This window comes from Rissa tridactyla, chromosome 3 (genome assembly GCF_028500815.1).
Source record: "Rissa tridactyla isolate bRisTri1 chromosome 3, bRisTri1.patW.cur.20221130, whole genome shotgun sequence".
NCBI lineage: Eukaryota > Metazoa > Chordata > Aves > Charadriiformes > Laridae > Rissa > Rissa tridactyla.
In genome coordinates this window covers 21,762,394-21,784,952 of record NC_071468.1, presented here as the reverse complement: position 1 = coordinate 21,784,952, position 22,559 = coordinate 21,762,394, and the positions used below count along the sequence as shown (strand labels likewise).

At 38.4% G+C, this 22,559-nt stretch overlaps 1 protein-coding gene across 2 annotated transcripts in view; it reads left to right on the top strand.

Moving 5' to 3' along the window:
- Positions 1-845: 845 nt before the first annotated feature.
- PPP3R1 (protein phosphatase 3 regulatory subunit B, alpha) overlaps positions 846-22,559 on the top strand; it is a 40,504-nt gene continuing 18,790 nt past the window's right edge. The window contains exon 1 of one of the 2 annotated variants that reach the window (XM_054197489.1): positions 846-1,084. Coding sequence is in view for 1 of the 2 variants with exons in the window: in XM_054197490.1 (XP_054053465.1) it covers positions 1,082-1,084 (3 nt within the window). In the remaining variant the exon portion in view is untranslated. The remainder of the gene's footprint in view (positions 1,085-22,559) is intronic. The other variant, XM_054197490.1, reaches the window with a different exon arrangement.

Genomic DNA, 22,559 nt, shown 5'->3' with positions numbered 1-22,559 from the left:
CAAGCAGTTGTACTGCCCTAAATCTTGCCTTAAAGTGGTTACTAAGACTACATCTTTGCATTCAATTGTCATCAGTCATTTTATTTTGTGAGCTATCCAGGGTATAAAGCATTAACTACTGGCAGGAAACCACAAAAGTACACATAAACACTGTTAAGAATCATCACAGCAGTTCCTTTAGTTTTGTATAATTAACTATTAACACTACTGAAACCCAACACCTTAAAAATCTGTGAAGTTCCGAGCATTCCGAGCACCTCCCAGCTGAATAACCTCATCATATAACATTAAAAACCTGAGGAAAATAACATAAGGAGAGCAGACAGCACTCAGAGCCATGCCTCCAAAGGCCCACCTGGGCTGAGCTTTCCCTCTGCCTAGAGATTTTTTTAGTATTTTGCAAAAAGCAGAAGCAACACAGGGAAGGAAGCTAGAGCAGCAAAGCTCCAGTAGCACAGCCTGTGAAGTGCCTGAGGGCAACCAGACTAAGCAGAGGTCGTGTGGAAGACGGACAACCAGAAGGTCTCACAGGCCCTGGAGCACCTCAGGGAACCCTCCCCTGGGCCTAAAAGAAGCAGTCACAAGCCTGTCTTGTGGTAACACTCAATGCCTTGAAAAGGGGCCTCCTAGCAGCAGAGCAGCCCCTCGGCCGAGTCTCCCACATCCCAACGTCCACGAAGGCTCCCCCCACTCTCAGCGAACCCACTACAACCACCCCCCCCTTCCCTCATACCCTCCCGCCCTCGCCTCGCCGCCATTTTGTACTCCCTTCCCTCCCCCGCCTCGCTGCCTGACGTCACGGCCTCGCCCCGCCCCCTCCCGAGCGCGGCGGGTGCCCGGATGTGGGAGGCTCCGCCTCTCTATTACCTCCCCCCCCCCCCTCCGCTGCTGAGTGTTAGCGCTGCTCGCGCCCCCTCCCTCCCGCGCTTCTCGCGCGCCGTTGCGGGTGAGCGTGAGCCACTGCCGCAGTGAGGGGAGCCGTGAGCCGGACGGCGGTGACGACAAGGCCGGACGCGGAACAGAGAGGCCGGGGCTTGGTGGATTCAGCTGCGGGGGAGACGCCTGACGCCCACCCGCCGCCATGGTGAGGGACCCTCCCTGTAGAGCTTCCCTTTCCCCGCTGGAATATTCCAGACCGGGCTGAGTCGTGGGGCTATTCGCTCGCTACCCCCCCATCCCCCTCCACCCCCGCGGCCCGGATCGGCCCGGCCGCCGCTCCGCCTTGCCGCTGCTGCCCTGCCTCTGACCCGTCTCCTCCGCCTCCCACCCCCGAGCCGTTCCACGTCCCTCGCTGGGCTTCCCCCCCCTTTCTCCCTCCCCTCCTCTCCCCTCCCCTCCCTCCCTTCTCTCTGGGCCGCCGCTGTGGCCGCCCCGCGCTTCCCCCCGGGGGCAGGCGCGTCCCCCCGCTTCCCCTCCGCCGCCCACGGCCGCCGCTGTGCGCCCCGCTGCCTCCCCGCCTACTCCCTCCCCCGCCTCGGCAGCGCTCAGCGGGCTCGGCCCTTCCCGTTCTTCCCCTCCGTGGCACCCCCTCATCTCATCCCCGCTCCCCCACCTTTTCCCCTCGGTCCCGGGGGGTTCGCCTTCCCCTCGGTCCCGGGGGGTTCACCTTCCCCCGGCCTGCGCTTCGTTTGTTTTCTACATGTATCGGCAGCGCCCTAAGCGAGCCCGGCATTTTGGTAGCGATGTCTTGAGGGGGGGGGGTGGGGGTGGTGGTTTGTTTTGTAATCTCAAACAGGGTTCCCCCCCGCCGTTGGTGCAGCAGCGTTTTTCTGTTCATGTGCAGACCGGAAAGCTATAATGCACGTAGCCTATGGTAGGGAGACAGGCTAGATAATGTATACTTTAATTGGTCGAGGTTTAGAAAGCTGACACTTCAAATATTGTAGGCATGGGGGTTTTGAGACTACAGGAAGAAGGTATGCGGTATGTCCAGGTGTGTGTGTGTTTGAGTTGCTCTGTTTTTTAAATCATGATGGTTTAAACTTCCCTTTTACTGCCGTAAAATTAACCCAGAGATACGGTATGGAGTCCTGTAGTATTTTACGTCGACACTAGGGGTGTCTCCTGCTTTTCACTGCTGCCAAGAAATCAACGCCCTTTTTTAATAAACATTTATTTTAGCCTAAATTATCCAGTACCCTGGCTGCAGGAAGACTCTGGCAATATTTTGGTTTTACAGCTGAAGAAATATAAGTGGTTTAAACTTTTTCATTCTTAACCCTTTTAGAACAAGGCCAGCTGTTTATCACATTTCACATTAGCCTCACAAGGCCTGGGAGCCAAAAATGTGGATTGTGGTCTTTTCTTTTAAAAAATGTAGTTGTAGCAGAAAATGATGTGCCATGGTCAGGCTGTCTTTACGTGTACGCTTCAATGTCTGTTAGATGTGCATTTAGAGAAATATTTTGAAATGTAAAAAGGTTTGGCGTCAGTTGGGGACTAAACCAATGTGCTTACTGAGTGCCTTCATGCAGTCTTGGAGTACATGAAGACTGTGAGAAAAGGCGGCTTGTATTTTGAGAACAAGGTATTAATGAAGTTGAGACTTAAAAAGAAAAACATTATGATTAGAAATAATGCCTTGGTTGCAATATGGCTGATTGCTGTGAATGTATAGATGAACAGTGATCATCTTCCACATAACAGTTGCGCTCATACTGCCATTAGTTGTGTCTTCTGTGAAAATGTTGTTCTCAAAGACTTGCCTGATGAGATATGCTAACATGCGTAAAAGGAAAGAAAATGTTACTTAACCATGATGCCCGTGTATGTGTCAGTGACCTGTAATGAACCTAACTTTCATGTATGATTAACTTTGATTATTTTTTCCTCCATTCTGTGTTAACTAAAGCTGTTTTAGCATCTTTTGATGGTATAATCATGTTGATTATTACTTTGTGACTTCTTGAATGGTATTTCTGTATGATCAGTTGCAATGTGTAAATGCAGATGCTGGGGAAAAAAGGTATGCTGGATGTTATCTCTACCAGTAAAGGTGTTCATTTGCTCATGTAAGCAGTAACAACAACAGTAGAATTTTCATTGTAGTGGTATTGGTATGCTGTTTCTGATAACACCTGATCTTAGGTGCCTTGTAGAATGAAAACCAAGCTAAAACTAAACAGCTGATAAACGTAAAAAAAAAATCATTTAAGTTAGCATTCTCTTCACCGTCATTACCCTGTGGATGTTGTTGCTGAAAGATCTCACTTCTAATGAAGAAGTAGAGCAGACCTTGTTTCAATCTTTACTTTATTAGAATAAAGCAATTATTTTTTGCAGTTTGGAGTAACGTTTCTTTTGTGTTCTTACAGGACCAGAGAGATGACAGTTATAGTGAAGAAAGAGGTGAATATATTGTTGTGTTCATAGTAGGTAGCTTAAGATAAAACATAAACATCTAGTGAGTCAAAGAATGTAGTTCTGGATGTTCTAATATAGCCAGTTCTAAAATAATCTGTCAGGCAGAGCATAAGATGATGAGTCCATTACATAATGCTAAAAGTAATGTTGATACGCTATTTCTGTCAGAGTTGACTTAGCAAGTTTTTGCTATGAGTAGTATTTTCTAGGAAAAGGTAAATAGCACAGATAGGTGCTATTAAACAATCTTGGGTTTGGATAGATAAATTCTTTTTTCTTGGGATGGTCTGCATTCTGGTTCATATCCAGCTCTTGAGCTTTGTAGCTGTTGGGCAGAAGACACAGAATTCCACAGGAGTCACCCAAACCATGTTATGTAGTGCGCCCATCTTCCTACCTAGACTCTGTTTGGTTGTTTTGACTCACTTTGCTTGAGTAGTGGTGCTTCTGGTGCATTTTATCCAGCTGAAGCTGATCTAACAATGTTTCTAAATTACTGAAGCCAAGAACCACTAAACCATTTTTTGCAATTAAAAAAAACCAAACAAACAGAAGACCATCTTGAATCATTGTTTACTATTTAGCAGGGAGAGTATTAAATAACTTCGTTCTTAGCTGAAGAAAAAGCTAGTTATTCCATTACTAAATCGTAATTTCGCTGCTAATCATTACAAACATCTGAATAGTCAGTTGAGTTTTGTAACAGGTGGCAGGAACTAACAGGCACTTGCATGGTCTGTCTTATGTCTTACAGCCTACTGGTGGTCTTCTGCCACAGGTGGAATAACTGGTCTAGGATTCAAAGTGTGAAACTCTTGTGTAGGTCTTAATAAGTATTTGGTAGGCTTATTTAAGCCAGTTTGTTTGATGAAAGATTTTATTTTGGAAGCCATTTTCAGAGGCATAATTTAGAGGCCAATTTGAATATGCAAGTTTACTTAGCTCTGTGATAAAGGAAGACAGATCCTGTTGATGGAGGAGGAAAGACACTTTTTAAAAAGTAATTATATTTTTACACTATTTCTGCTGTAGAATTCTGTCTTTATATGGTTAAACTATTGATTTAACAATAGGGAGGAATGAACATTGAGTAGTTTAAGGGAAAATGTTTTGTGGTGGGCATGCCTCAGAACTTCAGAATATTCATCTTCTAAGGCATCTGACTTAGCACTAAAAGGGAAGCTTTAAGGGAGTGAGATTAATAGCATCTAAATTTATTTTTTTATTCATATCTTAAAGGAGATGGGACTATGTTCTGTCAATCAGTGACAGAAAAGGAAGCTTTGGTGATTCTGGTATTTCTGTGGAAACAAATGAGGCAGAAATGCACACTTCTAGTGCCAAACCATTTCTTGGTCTGCTTCTGCCTCCTCATTTCCCTCATTTTTGTATGTCAGAAAGACATACGAAAAGTTGTTAAAGTGTAGCCAGGCTACTATAAGAAAATTATTTATCAGGTTTGATTAACATAATGCATACTTTCAAGAAGAAATTAATCTAGCAATGAAGATCTTAGAGCTTTTGTGCAGCTGGGTGTTGCATCAGTGCTTACCTGGTAACATTGCAGAAGGAATAGCTTTTTTTTTTAATTGTCGGTATGCTTAATAGTGTTATCCTACTGTAATTCATAAATTACGCTTGCATAAGATTTTTCAGCATTGCTTTGATTTCCCTGCTAGTAAAAGAATTCTTTTGCTTTCCCTCACCATTTTTTACTGCCTGTTTTTAGCTAAGTTTTGTTAAAGAAAATTGTATCCTCCTAAAATGTTTTAGGTCTGAATGGTAGTTGAGCATGAAACTGTATGAAATCGTGACCAAAAATTGTGTTCACAGGAAAAACTTTTTTGTAATTTGAGCTAATATATGACTTCTTGAAAGCAAATTGCTCTTGATTTCCTTGCCCCTCCTCTTTCCTCCCAAGTCTGCTCTCCCTGCTCTGGGTAATATCATTTGTGAATTTCTAATTGGGAGAAAAATCACAACTGGTCCTTGTTGATTAGCAACCAATTCGTTTAGTGACACATTTCCCTATTTTCCATCCTTTTCTTCTTCTGGCTTATATGTTTTTTTCTTTTCCTAAGCTTGTTTATTCCTGTGTGTTCCCTACAGAAAGACCACAGGGGCAAAGGGGGCTGGCTGTTCCCAGCAAGCTAGTTCTTTGTTGAAACTAACTACATGCTAGGTCTTTGAAATCGTCAGCAGAAATAAGGGAGGTGCTACTGTGTGATGTCCTTGTCATGATCAAACTCCTCTGCTTCTGGAGGAGTGAGCACTGCAAGGGTGGGGGAGTAAAGATTGAAGTGATGAGGAAGGAATGATGAGAGGCATGGATCTACATCAGAAGAGAGGAGTGAAAAGTGCTTATGCTTAAAGGTTACGCAGTTGGAACCTTCTGAGCAGGATATTGTAAGAAAATAAGTATCTTGTTTTACTTGCATGCCCCTGTTAATTAAAACAGAAAAAAAGTTGGAACTCCTGGAAACTGTAAGAATTTTATTGGCTGGCTTGATTATATAAATTACTTAAACATGTTCTTTTTTTCCCAAAGACCATAAGAGTGTATCTTGCTGTGCTGTTGTGAAGCTGGTAAATGCTGTCCTTGTTCTGCAAATGAAAAAGGTTGAGGTCGTGGCAGGGTAATAACTTATCCAAGGCTCTCTTTATTGTTCAGAAGTTAACATTAGTAGGTGATGTCAGGAACAGATAATATGTGTGTAGCTCTGAAAATAAATAAGAATCCTAAATCAGATTAACTGCTATGAATTTTGAGGTCTTGGGACTGATGAGTTATTGGAGTTAGAAGGCAGCCACTAGAAAACGTGTTGTACACTGTCCATTTGACTTAAAGCATATGATGGTGTGCAGTGATTGAAAGCTTGGTCATACGCTACCTTCTTTCAACATTGTTGTAGCATTGTGTTAGGCACTTAAAGTGGCTTCTGAAGATTAGACCTGGAAATGGGCCTTTCATATCCCATAAAAGCTATTCAGTTCCTTAGATGTCAGTGGCCTAAAGTAATCTTGACACCAGCACTTAGAGAAAGATCTGCTAAAAGGGTTGCCTTAGTGTGCTGAATGAAGTGGGACAGTCTTGGATATGGACCAACGTCTTTTAATCTGGAATAGATAGATCTTTTAGTATACCAGTTTGAGTATTTTGGGAATGTTTTCACTGCTCTTTCCTTGGATCAATGATCAGGGAGCTTATATGACTTGAAATTCGTGGTTTTGTAATGATCTTAGTACGAGACTAGAAGCAATATATTCTGCTTGACATATGATGTAGCTAGACTATTTTGGCCACCATTTGAAATACTGTATTTCTTTAGTAATATTGTATATCAAGATAAGTTTAACAAGGGTTAAACTTAAACTATGGCTTATCTTCCTATTCAGGTCTGTTCTATATAATATGAATGTCAAAAGTCTATGGCCAGGTTGTTGGTTTTTTTTTTTTAAAGTTTCAGGTGTGTCTAAAAATAAAGCCCACATCTTTCAGGTGAAGTGATTTTTGGAGTGACAGTTCTTTTAAATAGGAAAACTTAATCTTGACATTTTATGTAGCTTTCTAAATGTATAACTTTAAAGTTTTAATTTGGTAACTATACTTTATTAGGCCTTTTCCACATACAGAAAGACCATTAAAATGGTTCATGTTGCTTTTAGATTGTACCTAGTGCAGCCACAAGCACATTGTTACTTTAAGTGCTTGAAAAACTATGTAGATGGTGCAAAATGGGCTGTAGACTATATCTGACTTGCTTGTAACTTGACAGTGAATTGGCCCTGCTATTGATACACTGTTTCACAAATAAGGAAGAATCCCTAGCAATATAAATAATCATCTTTAACTGCGTTAAAGTCTCAGAAACCCTTTAAATGCTTTGGATTAAAGGACAGCATTGCTCATAAACTGCCAATAAAATCTCAGCTTCCAAGCTTTAAGCAGGTTGTGCCAGTTAATACACTCAGGTTAATATTGTGAATATTTGTCTATTTGTGTTAATGGACATTTTTAAGTGAACTGTTAAGGCAAAGAACCAAAACTCCTCCAGTAAGCTGACACTGTGCCTATTTTAAAAGCCTTATGCAGTCAGCTTGAAGTTCACAAGCACTTTCTATTATTGTCTAAGTTAGGTAAAGTAGGAATTAAAAAATGTAGTAATACATTTGTTATTTAAAGAACTTCAGTCAGAATTCAGGAGGGGCAGGAGAGGGGAGGGATGGATGGGGTAACAGATAGGAAGCCAGGGTTCATATGTTTCTGGGAAGAAACCCAGCTACTGGAAGAGTGGATTCAGCTGTGAGTCTCACGAGAATATAGTTTTAGGATTGTTTTTAAATGCTATGGAACTTCTCTTCTTCTCCTGGTATGTTTGTGACAAATATGGAAGCTTTTTACCCTTTATTTTAAGCATCTGGAAACTTCGGGAAGGAAGACCTAAGGTACAGTACTTGTCTCTTTTTCTACCCGTTCTCCATTATTGCCCTATGAATAGCTCCTCTGTGTACATTTATCGGGTGTTTGGGGTTTTTTTTAATAGGTAGTAAAAGACAAAACAATTGTTGTTTCACTGCTGACTGTGCAGATTCTGAATAGCATCACTGAAGTTGAAAGAAGTCACTTGAATTCCCTCTGCTCAATGATACTGTGGCTAGCAGAGAGGACTTTAAAAGGAGTTGTTTTGAAACAAATACAACAGACATGACTTTAGACCTGACCTTATGAAGAAGAACTTCTCAAGTGCTTTGTAGGAATGATGCCTGAACTGGTTTTTCAGTGTTGTGTATGTAATGATGTTCCCTTGGGAAGTTTAATTTAGTATTGAGCCGCTGCTTAACAGTCTTAGCACCTTGGTATCTGAGCGGTCATGTATCAGTTTTGTTGATAATACTGAAGGAACACTTCACAGATTTCACAGATAAAAGCCATGCAGATCTCCTAACAAGTCTAGAAAAAAATAATGATAAATAGGAGAACTTCTAAACAGCAATAACAAAAAATGCCATTTGAATAAATAGACTTGATTTTTATATTTGACTTAAGTGGATTATCTTAGCACTCTAATCACTGTTCTTCATAGAGGTGTCTAGTAAAATATCTGTTCCCTACTTATTCTTAAACTTTTTCAGGGATTTTTATAAAAATGGCGTTAGTTTTCCTGAAGTATTTCATTCAAAACACAAAGTTTGGTTATTCTAGTAATAAGATTATTTCAGGCAGTGCATTGAAAAATCAGATTACTGACAAATGTAATTTATAAAATATGAAAGATTAGTAAGTTTGAATCTTGTGTAGTTGTGAATGTTAGAGTGCCACTCTAGTGTTGGTGCAGCTGAGTTTGCCAGAGTTCAATTCTGAAATATATCTTTTGAGAGGCCTTGTTAAAAATGAACAGTGAGCTAGAAGGTGGCCAAATTACATTTCTTGGTGAGAAAACAAAGTCACGTGAGTAAAAGGGACTAAAATTGAGGGGAAGTAGATGATGGTGGTTTAAGATTTTGCCATTGTATGTCACGATGTAGAAGTACTGTAATGCTCTATAGTAGGGGGCAGAGCAGCTAAGGTTCCAGAAAAATTGGGAACAGTTGGTTTGAGTGAGAGATTGAGTGGTTTTTAGCAATAGTTTTACCTTGGCTACTTTCTCAGAGGTACTGTTCAGCATCTTTGCAGTGTCATTTAATGTTTTGTCAAGTCAATCCATGTTACCCAGAATCTCACAAAGAGTAGTTAAACCTCTTATTTTAAAATTAGAAGGGTCTTTAATTTGCAGTTTATATTACAGTCTGGTGGACAAATGCATACAAATAATATGCTGCCTTTAAGGTTTGCAAGCAGTAAATTTTTGGAAGTATGGCCTATGAAGAGATAAGATGGGAAGTAGCAGAAAGATGGTAGGTAGCCTGTGGTTCTGTAAGCAAATTGTGTATACATGCATAGTTGTGCCATTTAGTCTTTGGGGGGTGGATGCAGTTAGTTGTACTGTGCCTTGGACTAGGACAACTAGATTCTTGATTGTGAACCTCCAGAGCAACTGGTAATTAGTACTGGAGGGCACTGGGGCTCTGCAGGGGTGCATCTACTTGTCTTATTTTGGGACCCGTGGACACTATAAATAGCAATAACTTTTCTAATGCTGCTTTGTGTGCACATTTACAACTTGTGAAAATTTACAGCTCTCCAGGACAGCTGTCTTTAATTGTATTGGTAGTTAAAGCAATTAATAAGCTTTGATTTCTGACAGGATGAAGGAATCTTTTCTTTAGCAAGTGCTGTGGATCTTTACCAAAAATAATGTTAACATCTGTAAGTAAATAAGATTTACTTGTATAAGATGTACTTATATGTCTATAAGTAAATAAGCAAAAGTGATATTTGATGCTGTATGTTAGGTATTTACATTCCTGGATGTAAATATTAGAAACAAGTCAGTTCCTGCCCCGAAGAACTTAAACTAAAATATTCTGTCATTTTAATTGCATTTGAATATTACTTCATATAAACAACTCCTGAATGAACGTGGCCTCAGAGTTATAATTAAAAAGAAAAAGTCAGTATTTTGTCCATGATAGCGGTCATAGAAAGAAAACTGTTTTAAGATTTTGGAATATTCCCTAGCAGTGAAAACCTTAACTGAAAGCAGCGTGGTATTTTTCTGTGTCTTACTGTGTTTCATTTTGCCTTCCTTTGGTCGGGAAGTCTATGATAATTGTAAGACCTTGGAAATTTTCAGTGCATCTCTTTCAGAACATAAATTCCTAATTTGCTGGAAGTTCTAGAGTGCTGGAAAATCTAAGCATTCACTTAACAGGTCTTCCAGCTTAATGTCTTGTAAAAATCTTGATATTTTAATTATAATGGTTTTGATCCCTCTGTATTGCATCACCGTGTTGGTAGGGCCTGTTTTCAAACCATATGACTCATCTTTATTCTTTACTGAATTCTTGAGTCCTTGAGTGGCATAAACCAAACCAGAGCTTGTTAAAATGTCTCAATTTAATGGCTGACAGCTCTAAGTTCTGATGAAGTTATTTTTCTTTTGGAAAAAAAAAAAGAACTAAGTATTAAGATTAGTATTAGCTATTAGAGATGGTTAAGAATACTGGAATACAGTCTCTCTATGTTGCAGGTTCTGTATCTATGCAACAGCTCCCCTTCAGCATAGTCTGCTGCTTCCTTTGATTTCTACATCTTGCCCATTTCTGTGTCTTTGCCTCCTTGATTGTCTTCTGTTCTTGTCAGTTTGTGAAATCAAATCCCATTTTTGAACTGTCTTTCTCTGTTTTCAGATATGTGTCCTTTATGCAGTTCTTTGCAATGTTCTTCAGCCTCTTTTGTGATAGATCCTGAATGACACTTTATTAATTTTGTACTTCCGTTTGTGATCTTTTTTCTATACTGTTTCCTTTTTATCTTTTCTTGCTGGCCAGCCATAAGACACTTATCTGCCTTTTTTCAAACTCAGATTTCCCTTTTTCTCACCAACTGTTATTAAATGGTTTATAAGTTCCTTAAATGGGAAGAAGAGCAGATGACAGCATCTGCTTATGCAACCTGTTTCTCTGCTTCTGTAACATTGACCTGTGTGACTTTCCTGAAACTTTAAGTCCTTGTGGCATAGACTATGTGAATTGATGATATTCTCTGAAATGGTACCTAAAATTTCCAGCTCAAGGATATTCAACTCTTTTAAAACTGTTAGTAGGCTGTTCTGTGCAGTAGAGCTGCATCAGCTTTCTTTTTCCTCCAGGCCTTCTTACATCTATTTAAAAATATCGATTCCCAAAACTTTAACCTTTGCAGTTCACTCATTCCTGAATACACTGTTAAAATCTAAAATTTAGGATAATCAGTTGGTAGAGAAAGATGCACTGGTAACACTGTTCTTTAGTATTTGCAGCCTTTCTGTGAATAGGGAATTATATTCAACTGTAGTATTGTCTTTTACAGTTAGTAGTATAATACTGTTATATGATGCAGTATAATCTGTTATCTTTATTTCTAGAATGTATCTTTGCTATTTTCTTTTCTCTCTACAAATACCCCTTGCAGCAGAGAATCTGCTCTGCCTAAACCCTCTGAAAAAATAAAGCCTTCTAATCTTACTTTCTAACTGATACTGATCTCCTGTTCTTTGCTTGCACAAATCGGTGAACAGTTTGTGGCGAGGGAACTTTAACAGATACATTGGGAACAAACACATTAATTTGTATGTTTGTCAGTTGCTGTTGGAGCATAACATGCTCCATTTCACTTCTAGCTGGGTTCTCATCTTTCATATTTGCCTCAGCCTGATACATATGCGGGGTACAGCTCATCAGTCACGCGCAGGCCTGTGGCCATTTCTTGCAGAAGTTGGGGGGGAGGTTTGTTTTCTCTACTGGGTGTTCTGTGATGGCCATAGCTCGTTCCCTTCTTTTGGAAAACCCTCTGCAAAGAGAAGTAGTATTACTCCCTTCTAAGGCTTATAGCGTTGCTGAGGAATACAAGTGTGAAACTGGTCTGATCTTGGTACGAGCACAATTGGGAAGTTCAGAAACTTCAAAAGGCTGGACCACCCTTAGTTTTTTTTGTATTTGGGGTGTCACAAATAGCATTTTACGAGGTAGAGTGTTTAATTCTAGAAGTGTTGATAACACTTGCCTTTAGCTTTTTGAAAATTACTCCAAAAAAGGTTTAAATTTGCAAGCATGGTAACAAGCATGTATCTTTAAGTGACAGTAATTTATGCAACATACTAAAGTATGTTTAAAAAACAATGCAGAGAAAAGAAAGCCTAGTGTTCACAACCCTCATCAATCCAGTGGCAAGAGTGCTTGACTGGAAGTATTATGGAGAATATAACCAATTTTTTGACTGTTTCTGTTAATTTATATTTTTGGGGGGGGGATGGGGTGGTGGGTACTTAACTACCAATTAACTTGGCAGAGTTTTTGCTGGGATTGTTCTAGAGAGCTGTTTGCTGAAGCTCCCTAGTTCTTTCTAGTTTTATGGTATCTGGAAGTACTGAGAATTAAATTGGTGTAATTGAAAGCAGCCTCATGAGAGTATATCTATATATAGGGAATTACATTTCAATACGGCTTTTGGTCAAGTTAATATCTTCTTGTAAAGTAACTGTCTGTTCCTATTTCTATGTAGGTCAGCCAGCGATTAATTCTCTGTTTTGCTGTTGTATTGCTTTGTGTTGGAGTGGAAGTTTTGAACATTGTCTGGTTTCTGGGAAGGTACTTCAGACAAAAACTGTTTTATCTCCAAATGGTTGCAGAGAAAGGGAGAAGCCGAAAGAGCTTTAATTGCGTACTAAATGTTTGACCTGTAAAACAGGTGTTTTGACTCTTTTGGGGTAGTTTTGTCTTTCTTCATTGGACAGACTATAAGATGCTAAATAATAGCTTACGTATAATCTGTTTTAATTACTGGTGAAAACTGTGACTTTGTAGTCTCTCCAGGTTCTCAGTGGTGCTTGCATACTTTGGCTTAATGTTTTGAATGAAGTTTTGCTTCCTTTGTTCTATGTGTTACTTTATTTTTCCAAATTTGAAGCTGTTCTTTCACACAAGCATGACACAATTTACTGTTTGCAGTTGCTTGGATTTTCTACATTCATATTCACCAATGAAAGGAAAAAATTCCTTCTTATTAATGAAGTGATTAAATCAGAGAAGATCATAAATGGCTGATAACCAATTTATATGTCTGTGTCCTGAACAACAAGATCAACATGATATGCTTTGTTTTTTTTCTCTAGTATCCCATTAAGTGTAAGTTGATGTCATTTCTTTGTTATTAAGATGTTGACCCTTAATTGATAATCCCATGACACCTTAGTGACTTGTTATAATCTTCGTCACATTTTATGCTTTCACCCATACTGTTTAGTATAACAAACAAAATTGCCTGCTTTGAAATGCTCTCTAAAACTCTTCAGCTCCGCTTTTGTTATGCATAAAGATTTGTATATTTAAAATTCGTCATTGACATGTCTGTTGCCTTGCGGTCTTCTCTGTCTTCTATGTTGTTTTGTACTTGGATTACAGATTTTCTGGTTGGACACCATGGTCCTCTTTGTTTTCACTAGCAAGTTCTTTGTCAATGTAACAGCACAGTCATGGGGTTGATTGATTTGGAAACTTTATTGCAATTATCTTTAAAGTTGGGAAAGAAGACTGCTGTGCTCCCTTTAGCCAAGGAAATTGAATAAACTTCAGTGAAGAGGCTTGTGTAGTAAACCTAGTAAGATGTTTTGTAGGTGAAACCAATATGTTAACAAATACATTAGTGTCTTGCACATTTTTTTGTGAGTTCTCCAAAAGGAGTGGAGGACCAACCTGTCTCACCCCAAAGACTTTCTAATGTGAACTCTTAATTGCATCATAACTTACTTTGATTTAGTGGTGACGGAACTTTATTGTTCCCCTGCTGAAGGTTGGGTTGCTTCAGAATCTTTCTGGGAAACTCCTTTCCTTGGCTTTTGAAGAGTTCATTATTCATTTATGCACTTAAAATTACAGGGTTCGGAGAATTTTCAAGAGTGTTGCAAGCTTTAGAAATGCCAGCTCCATAGTGATTGCATAAGTAGACTGGATTTTTGCCTCTCAAGAGTAGTAGCTGGGAACTGCCAAAAGTGAAATTGTCTAGTAGCACACAGGGAATCGTACCTTAGCTCAGAAAGTTAATACTTTTGTTTCTGTGACTCTCTGAAGTTCTATTTGCAGATTGCAGTGCTTATGCAAGTTTTTGCAATGAGAGATCTTGTTATTTTGCATGAGAATTTGTGGTTTCTCGTACGTATGATGCTTTGCTTGTCTTCCAATAATGATATTTATTTGTTAGTTTTCTAGATGTGGCACAATTTTTTCTCAGCTTCACCTTGTTTTAAAAACTGCACTATGTTTGTCTGTAGCACTGTTAATTATCTGTACCTGATGCTGCAAACTCTGTCAGGGAGGTCATTAAATAGAACAGAAAGTTTTAATGTTCACACATTACAGATGAAACACTTGAGTAATGTTAAGTTTAAAGCAGTCCAGTTATCCTTTAGGTTTTTATTATGTCTACATGGGACTTGTGTAAGATAACTTCTGGGGATTGACATATATCTAGTGAATGATATTATCAGTGCTAACTGTATGCTCTGACTTCGTGGCTCCTTCTCTCCTCCAAATTCAGGAAGAGGACTTCGCAGTAGAACTGTTTTCCATCTATGATCATGCTTTCTTCTTAAGCAGTTTTACAAACTGTTTTCTTTGGTATTTTTATTGGGTCCTTATGTCTCATTCTGTCTTAAGTGACGTTTTTTTTTTTTCTTGAAGACACTCTCAGTTTATCTGCAGATGAATAAATAGTGTTGTATGCATGTATGTATAGATATGTGATTAAATTGAGTACTTTATCCTATCTTCAAGGTCATGCAAGTTTAGATTTTTGTTGAAAGCTCTGCAGTTATAATGGAGTTCAGATAGGAAAAGCTATGGCATTTATGTATATGAATATAAATCATATAAGCCCTACTATAACTGCACATTCTTTACAGGTTGCTTTTTGATCCTAAACACTTTGCATTCCAATTTTTATTCTATTTGACTAGATACATGTTTTATTTCTATCTTTCCTTTTAATGCTAATAAACCAAAAGGGCATATTAAAGATAAAGGCTGAACCTTCTTACAATTATACTCTTGATTCCTTTAGTTTTCCTGTCTGGTAGAAGCTTTGGCAAGAGTAGCTGTCTCTGATTTCAGGTTCGCTTCTTGCTTCATTGGTTTAGGGCTTCCCTGTGATATCCTAGAATAGCTACTTGACTGTGATGGCCTTAAGCCATTAATATCTCATTTTGGAGGAGACCCGTGGACAGTGGAGGATTTAAATAAAGCATAGCAGAAGTGACTGGCCAACTGCCAGCCAGAGGACAAGTGGCTTCCCTTAAAATGACTGACAGAGCTTGAGCAGAGCCAGGACTGGATTAGATGGTGACTAAGGAGTAAAGTGCTGGCTTTTCCTAAGACTTGTACAGTCCTTCTTGCTTCCTGTGTCCTGAGAGGGGATGTGGTAGAACCTGGTGTGCATCCGAGAGGGAAGAATCTTCTAAAGAATCATCATGTCTTTTATGATCAGATTCAATAAATGTATCGAAAGTAGGAGTTTTGTAGTAAGACTTTTTCTTTTTTAAATGTGGCAAAGGGAATTATAAGACTTACTCTGTGTGCTTGTAAAGAACAACAATGCCAGAATGGTGTAACAGCTTTAACCTGGCCTGATCTCTACTGTAATCCCAAATCCGTCAATCCCCTTTGCCTTGGTTCATTATCTCTGATGTCTGCAATTTAAATGCCATGTTTAAGAATTAGGTATTAATCTTTTTTTGAGTTCCTCCAGTACTGAAGGTCACAGAGTGTTTTCTTTAGAGGCCAGATTAACAAATCTAGGCTACTTTGGTGATAACACATTTAAAACTTGAAATCTTCTCCTTCCAAAGGTAAGTTAAAACAAGCTGTGTGGTTATTTTCCAGCACTGCCCTTTTTTGACTGCAAAATGCTTGTATCCTTCCCTAATGTTTGTTGTTGATTAGCATTCAGGTGAGATATGAAGTTAGAATATTAACAGCAGCTGCAAGACCTGTCCCATATACCTTTGTAGTTTCACCTTTGAGTTAAGATCATATATAAAAACTGAGCACTGATACAAGTTTAGTGGTTTATCCCTTCCAACCTAAGTGATTCTATGATAGCAGTTTTCAGTTTCTCTTGTTTATTTCTTTGTGGGACACATTTGGTTTAGCGTCTTCAACATGAGAAGCTTCAAATATTGGGTTGTAGCTGAGTCAGAGAAGTTAAAAATCATTAGAGAAGTAAGTAAATAAAACAAACTGTTGTACTAGAATAAGTAGCCTTCCTGCAACTTTTTTTTTCCTTGTGCTTTATGGGTTTTCCCAATGACCAACAGTCATAGTTGGTAAAGCAAGTGTGTCCCAAAAACACTTGGAATAACTTAAAAGCAAGTTCAAGTATGGATTGTTTGTTATTTTTTTAAAAAATATTTAGGATGCAATCTAAAACTTGGTGGATGTTGAATCCATTTCTTATCTCTGTATACCTAGGGAACTCTTAACAGCTCATAGGAAGTACTAGTTGAATGCCAAGATTTAAGGTCAATACATAAATTTCGTAGTTTGTTTTTGTAGATACATCTTGTGTTCAAGGGTCCAGGAGAAAATAACTATAATCTATTGCTGTAATATGCACCTTGTTTCTGGTTGACTAAAGAATTAAAGAAACAAATGGTGGAAACTCTTCTACAAGAACAGTGTTTATTCTTTTGCTAACATAACATTGCAAGATTTATTTGGTAAAGACCATGGTATCTGTTTCTTTCATGACCCATGCCATTCTGTGATTCAGTATATGATAGCAATTTTTGTTAATAATAAAAATTACCAATTTTGATGGGAAGTTTTACTGAAAGAAGAGCAGGAGAGCACAACTCTTAAGTACCAACTGAATGTCTTGAGTCCTTTACTGTCACACTTGTGGTCTGTGCTACTTACCTTGTACCATTCCTGCTGCTTCTATTTTTCTTCCTTGCCTTTTCTTTCCTTATTTTTCTTCTGCAATCCCTTGCTTTTCTGGATACCCTCTAAGAATTCCTTGCCCATTTGTAACCTGTTTAATTCCTTCTGTGGCACAAGTGGACAACTGAATGTTAACACCAAAGAGTAACAAGGTGCCCAGATTTGACAGTCTGAATGCCAGGAGGGGAACGAGGTGGTTTCCAACTTTCAGCTACTATATTGGACTTTAGGACAGACAAGATGATGGCTCTGAAATATGTTGTGGGACTCTTCCACACCTTTGGTTACAAAAATGAGTTGGGGCATAAGCAGAGCTGAGGTTGTAAAAATGGTGTAAATGTGAAGGTTCGATAAATTATCATCTTAGTTGGATGCAGCGTGGAAGTCTTGCATCTTAAACTGCTGTTATACTCTTTTAGCTTCAGGATTAGAGGGGCAAGGAATTAGGCTGCCCCTCAGAACAGTGAATGGATTTGTTGATAGCCTGGAAAAATAACATAAGACTGGGAGATGTAGTACAGCATACTGCTAAAAGATACTTAATGGTTGAACTTACTGAATGTGAGGCAGGTGTCAGGCATTTTTAAGTATTTCTTTAATTCTCTCTCTGGGTCATGATGTTAGAAACTTGGTTGAGAATTTGGGGTCAACAGTGAAACTGTCACAGCTCTTAAGTTTCTCGAAGTTCTGTATGGCTTCTAATTTAATGCCCTCTTAATTTCTTGGTTTAGCTTAATACTTTTGCATCACAGTATCTGACTCAACATTAGTATTATCATAAGAACCTCAGAGATAGATTTATTCTCTTAGTATTTGAGTAGCAGTCTTCTGCTGGAGAGCTGCAAATTCCAAGGAGCTAGTATTTGGGGGAGTTGCACTCTGTGCCTGGAATACTTTTATGCAAAGCAACTACTAAGTACTTGCTTTGCAAAAAGCAATGTAAAAGTCACCAAGTTGTTTTAAATGTTAATTTCTAAATTTTGGCAGTTAGTCGGCACTATTATCTGCACTATTAATTTAAGTCCAGTCTTATTTTTGGGTAACTATGTTGTGGTATTCCAATTTTAAGTAAATTTCCTTTAGTGTCTGCAATGAAGAGCCTAAAAGGTGACTTAATTACTCCAAGACAAACAGAAATGCCAATTCCCTAGCAATCTTACCTATGACATTTCCTTTACAAGTTTCCTTTTGTAGCGTACAAATTAGATATTCCTGTTAAATATACTGGAAGATAATCAGGAACATGTTTTTCTTGATTCTCCGGCTAAGACACAACTTCTCTGTATTGAGTAGTTTGTTTGAGGGTGTTTTGTTTTTTTTCTAACCAGATTTAACGAAAAAAACGCAAAGTAGATTTACACTGTTTCTGAACAGGGTAGATGAAGGTGTTTTTCTTGCTGCTTCTTTCCAGTCAAACCTTATTTCTGTTTGTCTTGTTTTAAACCATATTTGTTGTGGTATCTGCAGAAACTTTGGGCATGTCTTTCATCTGTGCTCTGATAAACTCCTCTTAGCCTCTAATTGCTCCAGTAAGTCACACATGAAATTACAGTAGGTGAGATCTTGCATATTTTTGTGACCAGTATTTAATTCAGAAATTCAAATATTAAAGTGGCTTAAAGCTTCCTGGGCTTTGTCTGAAATTCATTTTAACAAATATTTAAACCGTTGTGGATGTGTTTATGTGGCATGTTCTTTTCATGCAGAAGTTTCTGCAGCCTTGATAACAAATACCATTGTTTTTAGTTTGCCAGCTTGAGTGGTGGTTGTTGATGAAGAAACAGTGCCAACTTATGACAGCCAAAGCTCTAGTAATTTCTTAAACAGTGGTCATTTAAAAAAAAAAACCCACAAAAAAAAAAAGCCAACAACCAAACAAAACCAAACTACTCTTCACCAAGCTGTCAGTTCTTCATTGTTAAAGCTTTGTGAAAATGGCCATCATGGAAAACAATCTTGAAGAAGGACAAGGAGGAAGAAGAGTGCTCTGCAACAGGTAATTTTCACTAATCATTAATTTTCGTGGTATGGAGAAGAATGAGAAAAGATAGAGAAGCATTTTGTGTCTTTGTGGAGGAGGAAGAATCTTTGGAGTAGACTCTTTTTAAATGCTGACTGCCAGCCTCTGCCATCTTTCCTCTTAGCACTCCCATTCTTTCCTACTTGTAGTAGTGGATGATGGAAAACAGCTTTTTATGTAACTTGAGAGTTGAATTTGATTGTCTCAATCCCTAGTTCTGACCCCCAGCAGACATGGCTTGGTTAACTGTTTCACTTGCACAAAACAATTTGCTTCTTGTGATAACAAAAATATTTAGTAATTTAGGAGGTGCAGGAGGAAATGCAGGAAGCAGAACATACAGCATGTTGACAACACCCCATGATGTGCTCACGCATCAAAAACACAGATGCAGAAACGCTAGTAATGTTCTGTTTCTGTGCAAAGCTCTGGTGCTTAAGTGTAACAGCTGACTGCAGCGTCAAGGCATTTTGCATGTATAAGGCCACTTAGAACAAGGATGAGCTTATTGCAGTTCTCCATATGTTGCTGCAGAAATTGTAGTAGATCTCAGATTTACTTCTGTACATGTACTAAACAGATCTTAGGATCTTGCCACTTGTTGAATTAATTCTTTGTCTGCCTATGGAAACATATCAAAAGTTTTGAAACAATCTAACTTTTAAACTGTTACAGGAGTTCACTTGTATTTGTAGTCCTGCACACACCACGACCTGAGGACTAAATTTGCGATAAATCCTAAACTGACATCATGGCTTGCTGGCATTGAAACATTTTCTGCATTTATAAAAGCAGGAAACTAATTGAAGGGTAGCACTGTAACTTAAGTCTCTGAACTATTCACAAAAAGATGTACATCATGCAGAGAAGTAACATACTGTCAAACAGAGCTAGAAAGTGTATTCTACTAATGTATGCTGAAGAACTGTTTTGCAGTCTGATGTCTTACTGTGTACAAGCTATTTTGTATAAACAGCTTCATCTAAGAATTTAGATTCTGTGCTAATTTAGCTAATTGCAAATTTCCTTTTTTATTTTCTATCCGCAGCTCTTCATGTCTTTCACTAAGAGGAAGCTTGTCAAGATAATTGCCCTTAACTATCCTACCTTGGAGGATCGTGTGCAAAACTGATCTTAAGAAGAGAGAACGGCTTGTATTTGAAGTAACTGCCAAAGAACAGGAAATCAAGAAACACGTTTTCATGGATAATCTGCAGAAGAAATAAAGACTGAAGTCCTTTAATAGGTTACCCTTAATCAGTAAAAAGGCACAGCTGCTGAAAGGAGAGAAAAGGAGAATAATTAGAGAATAAAATTGCAAAGAACATTTTTATTCTTAAAGGAACAAACTACATGTCATATGAGCTTCTGAAATACTTTAGTGACATGGTTTGACCTCTCTCTAGTAAACTGATATTTCTGCAGTATTCAGAATTTGGTCAGCCTTCTGTTAGTAGACTCTGGACTGTTCTTGATCTGTAATTACTTCTGTCTATAAGTAGTGATTTTGCAGCTGTTTAACCAGAAATTAACTTGTATGGATCTAACAGCATTCAAAACAAATTTCAAGACTATTCTAAAAGGATAAGGCTATTCAGAATATCGTTAGTAGTCCAGCTGCTTGTTCTAAGTTTGTAACTCGAGAGAAGAGAGCTAAACTCCCGCAGTGTGGTAGTGATGCCCAGACGCAGCTGAAGAAAGCATGTTTTATAGGAGGCGTAGGTGCCAAGTGAATCTGTTGAGGAGTGTTGGTGCTATACAAGCTGCAGTTCTTCAACAAACCATGTGTCACTTGTTTCTAAATGTGCTGATATGGTGTATATGAGAGGGTATTCTCACTTCATGTGAGGTATGCAAAATATATATCTGGCAGGAAATACTAATGTTATAATGAGTTTTTTAAGTTGGCAATCTTAAGAGTTGAATAAGAACCTTGTTACTCTAGACGTTTATCTGTGTAAGTCAACTTCTCTGCATCAGAGATGAAATTACTGCTGTTTGGAGATTTTACAGTGACTTTTGTCTTTATAAATGAGTATGATTATCTTAAAACTATAAAATAAAAAATATATGTCAATGCAGTGTTACTTTGCTGAATAAGGTTTATAATTATGATGATCTTTTGCGGTAACTGTCAAATTTTCTGTTAGTGCAAAGTAATACTTTCCAGCATTCTTTAGAATGCTGCCTAGTCTTGGTGTTAAGCTTTGGTAACAGTTGGCATTAAAACTGTACAGATGAAAATGTGTACCCCATTTTTTTATTTTCCTTTTCTTAAAGGGACTCATTAGACACTTTATGAAGTCTCATAGCCGTGCTTCCCTCCTTCCTTTTTTTTGTAACGTGTTAATGTGGATGTAGCTCTAGATCTTCCGTCTTACTACTTATCTATTCTTAAACAGCAAGAAAATATTCAACCTATTTAGCACTTGTGTTTCAGGGCTTATATTGTATCTCATACAGTGTGTACGCATACTAATGGTATTTGGGGACAAATGAGTGACTTCTTTGTACTGCTGTTCAGAATACGATGAAAAAAAGCCTGCCCCCAAGACCAAATCTTCATCTCTGAGGATCTGGTCTTTGGTATAGAGGAAGACCTTTGTGTTTGTCCAGGCTGTGGCTGTGCAGGCAGGAATCTTGGCATGAGTCGATCGAACATTTATTTGTACCAAAAAGAAAAAGGGGATTAAAATGTTTTTAAAACTTAGACTTTTGGAATCTCCTGTGAAGATGAACTCTCAGCACATCAATAGCAGGTAACTACTTTTTTACATACCTTATTTAAATACTATGTGGCAAATATTGAATAATGATGTAATTTTTACGTTGTCTTTTACTAGATTTTTCTCATTTTTTGTAGATATGCAAGTTCTGGTCCTGGATAGGTAAGTATTCTCAACGTTTCATTTTAGCAATAATTGTTTCACAGGAAAACTAAGCTGAAGTGTATTCACTTTTTTCTCTGCTCTCCAGATATTTTTTTAGGCTACTTCATGTAGATAACTTGATTATGGCTTAGCATGTGCATCTAGATGTGTAGTAAGACTCCTTATAAACTTTACACTTATTCAGTTTATGAACTGAAAAAAGTTATTCCTTTTTTTAATTTTTCCTGCTCAATTTTAAGAAGCATTTTATGCTTCTTTAGGCAGGTTGATTTCAGTAGCTTGTAATAGAAATTAACTTTCTCCCAATACCTGAACAAGGATGTAAGTGTGCTTAACAGTCTTCTAATGTAGTTATGATTGTATATTTGTGTGCGTAAGTGCACTGGTTTTAACTCAACTTTCTCCTTTAATTTGCAGCCTTCCAGTCTGATGTTTTTTCTTGCCTCTTCATGACCTCGTGTCTTGAGCAGCCTAGCTGGATCCCCTGGTTCCTGTTTCTTCTTGTTTCAAAATTCTGCTTTCCCCCATTTTAAATCCCCTACCCTTTTGTATTCATGTAAATATACTAGGCTTTCACTATCTTGTTTTGGTCTTCACTGTTTTTTCGAAGACTTTGATTGGGTTCTGTCCAAGACTTTCCATGTGGCACTGGGCTCCCAGGTTCCCTGCCACAGTGGAATAAGTTTCTCCTGCAGGATATCTCAGTCATGCTC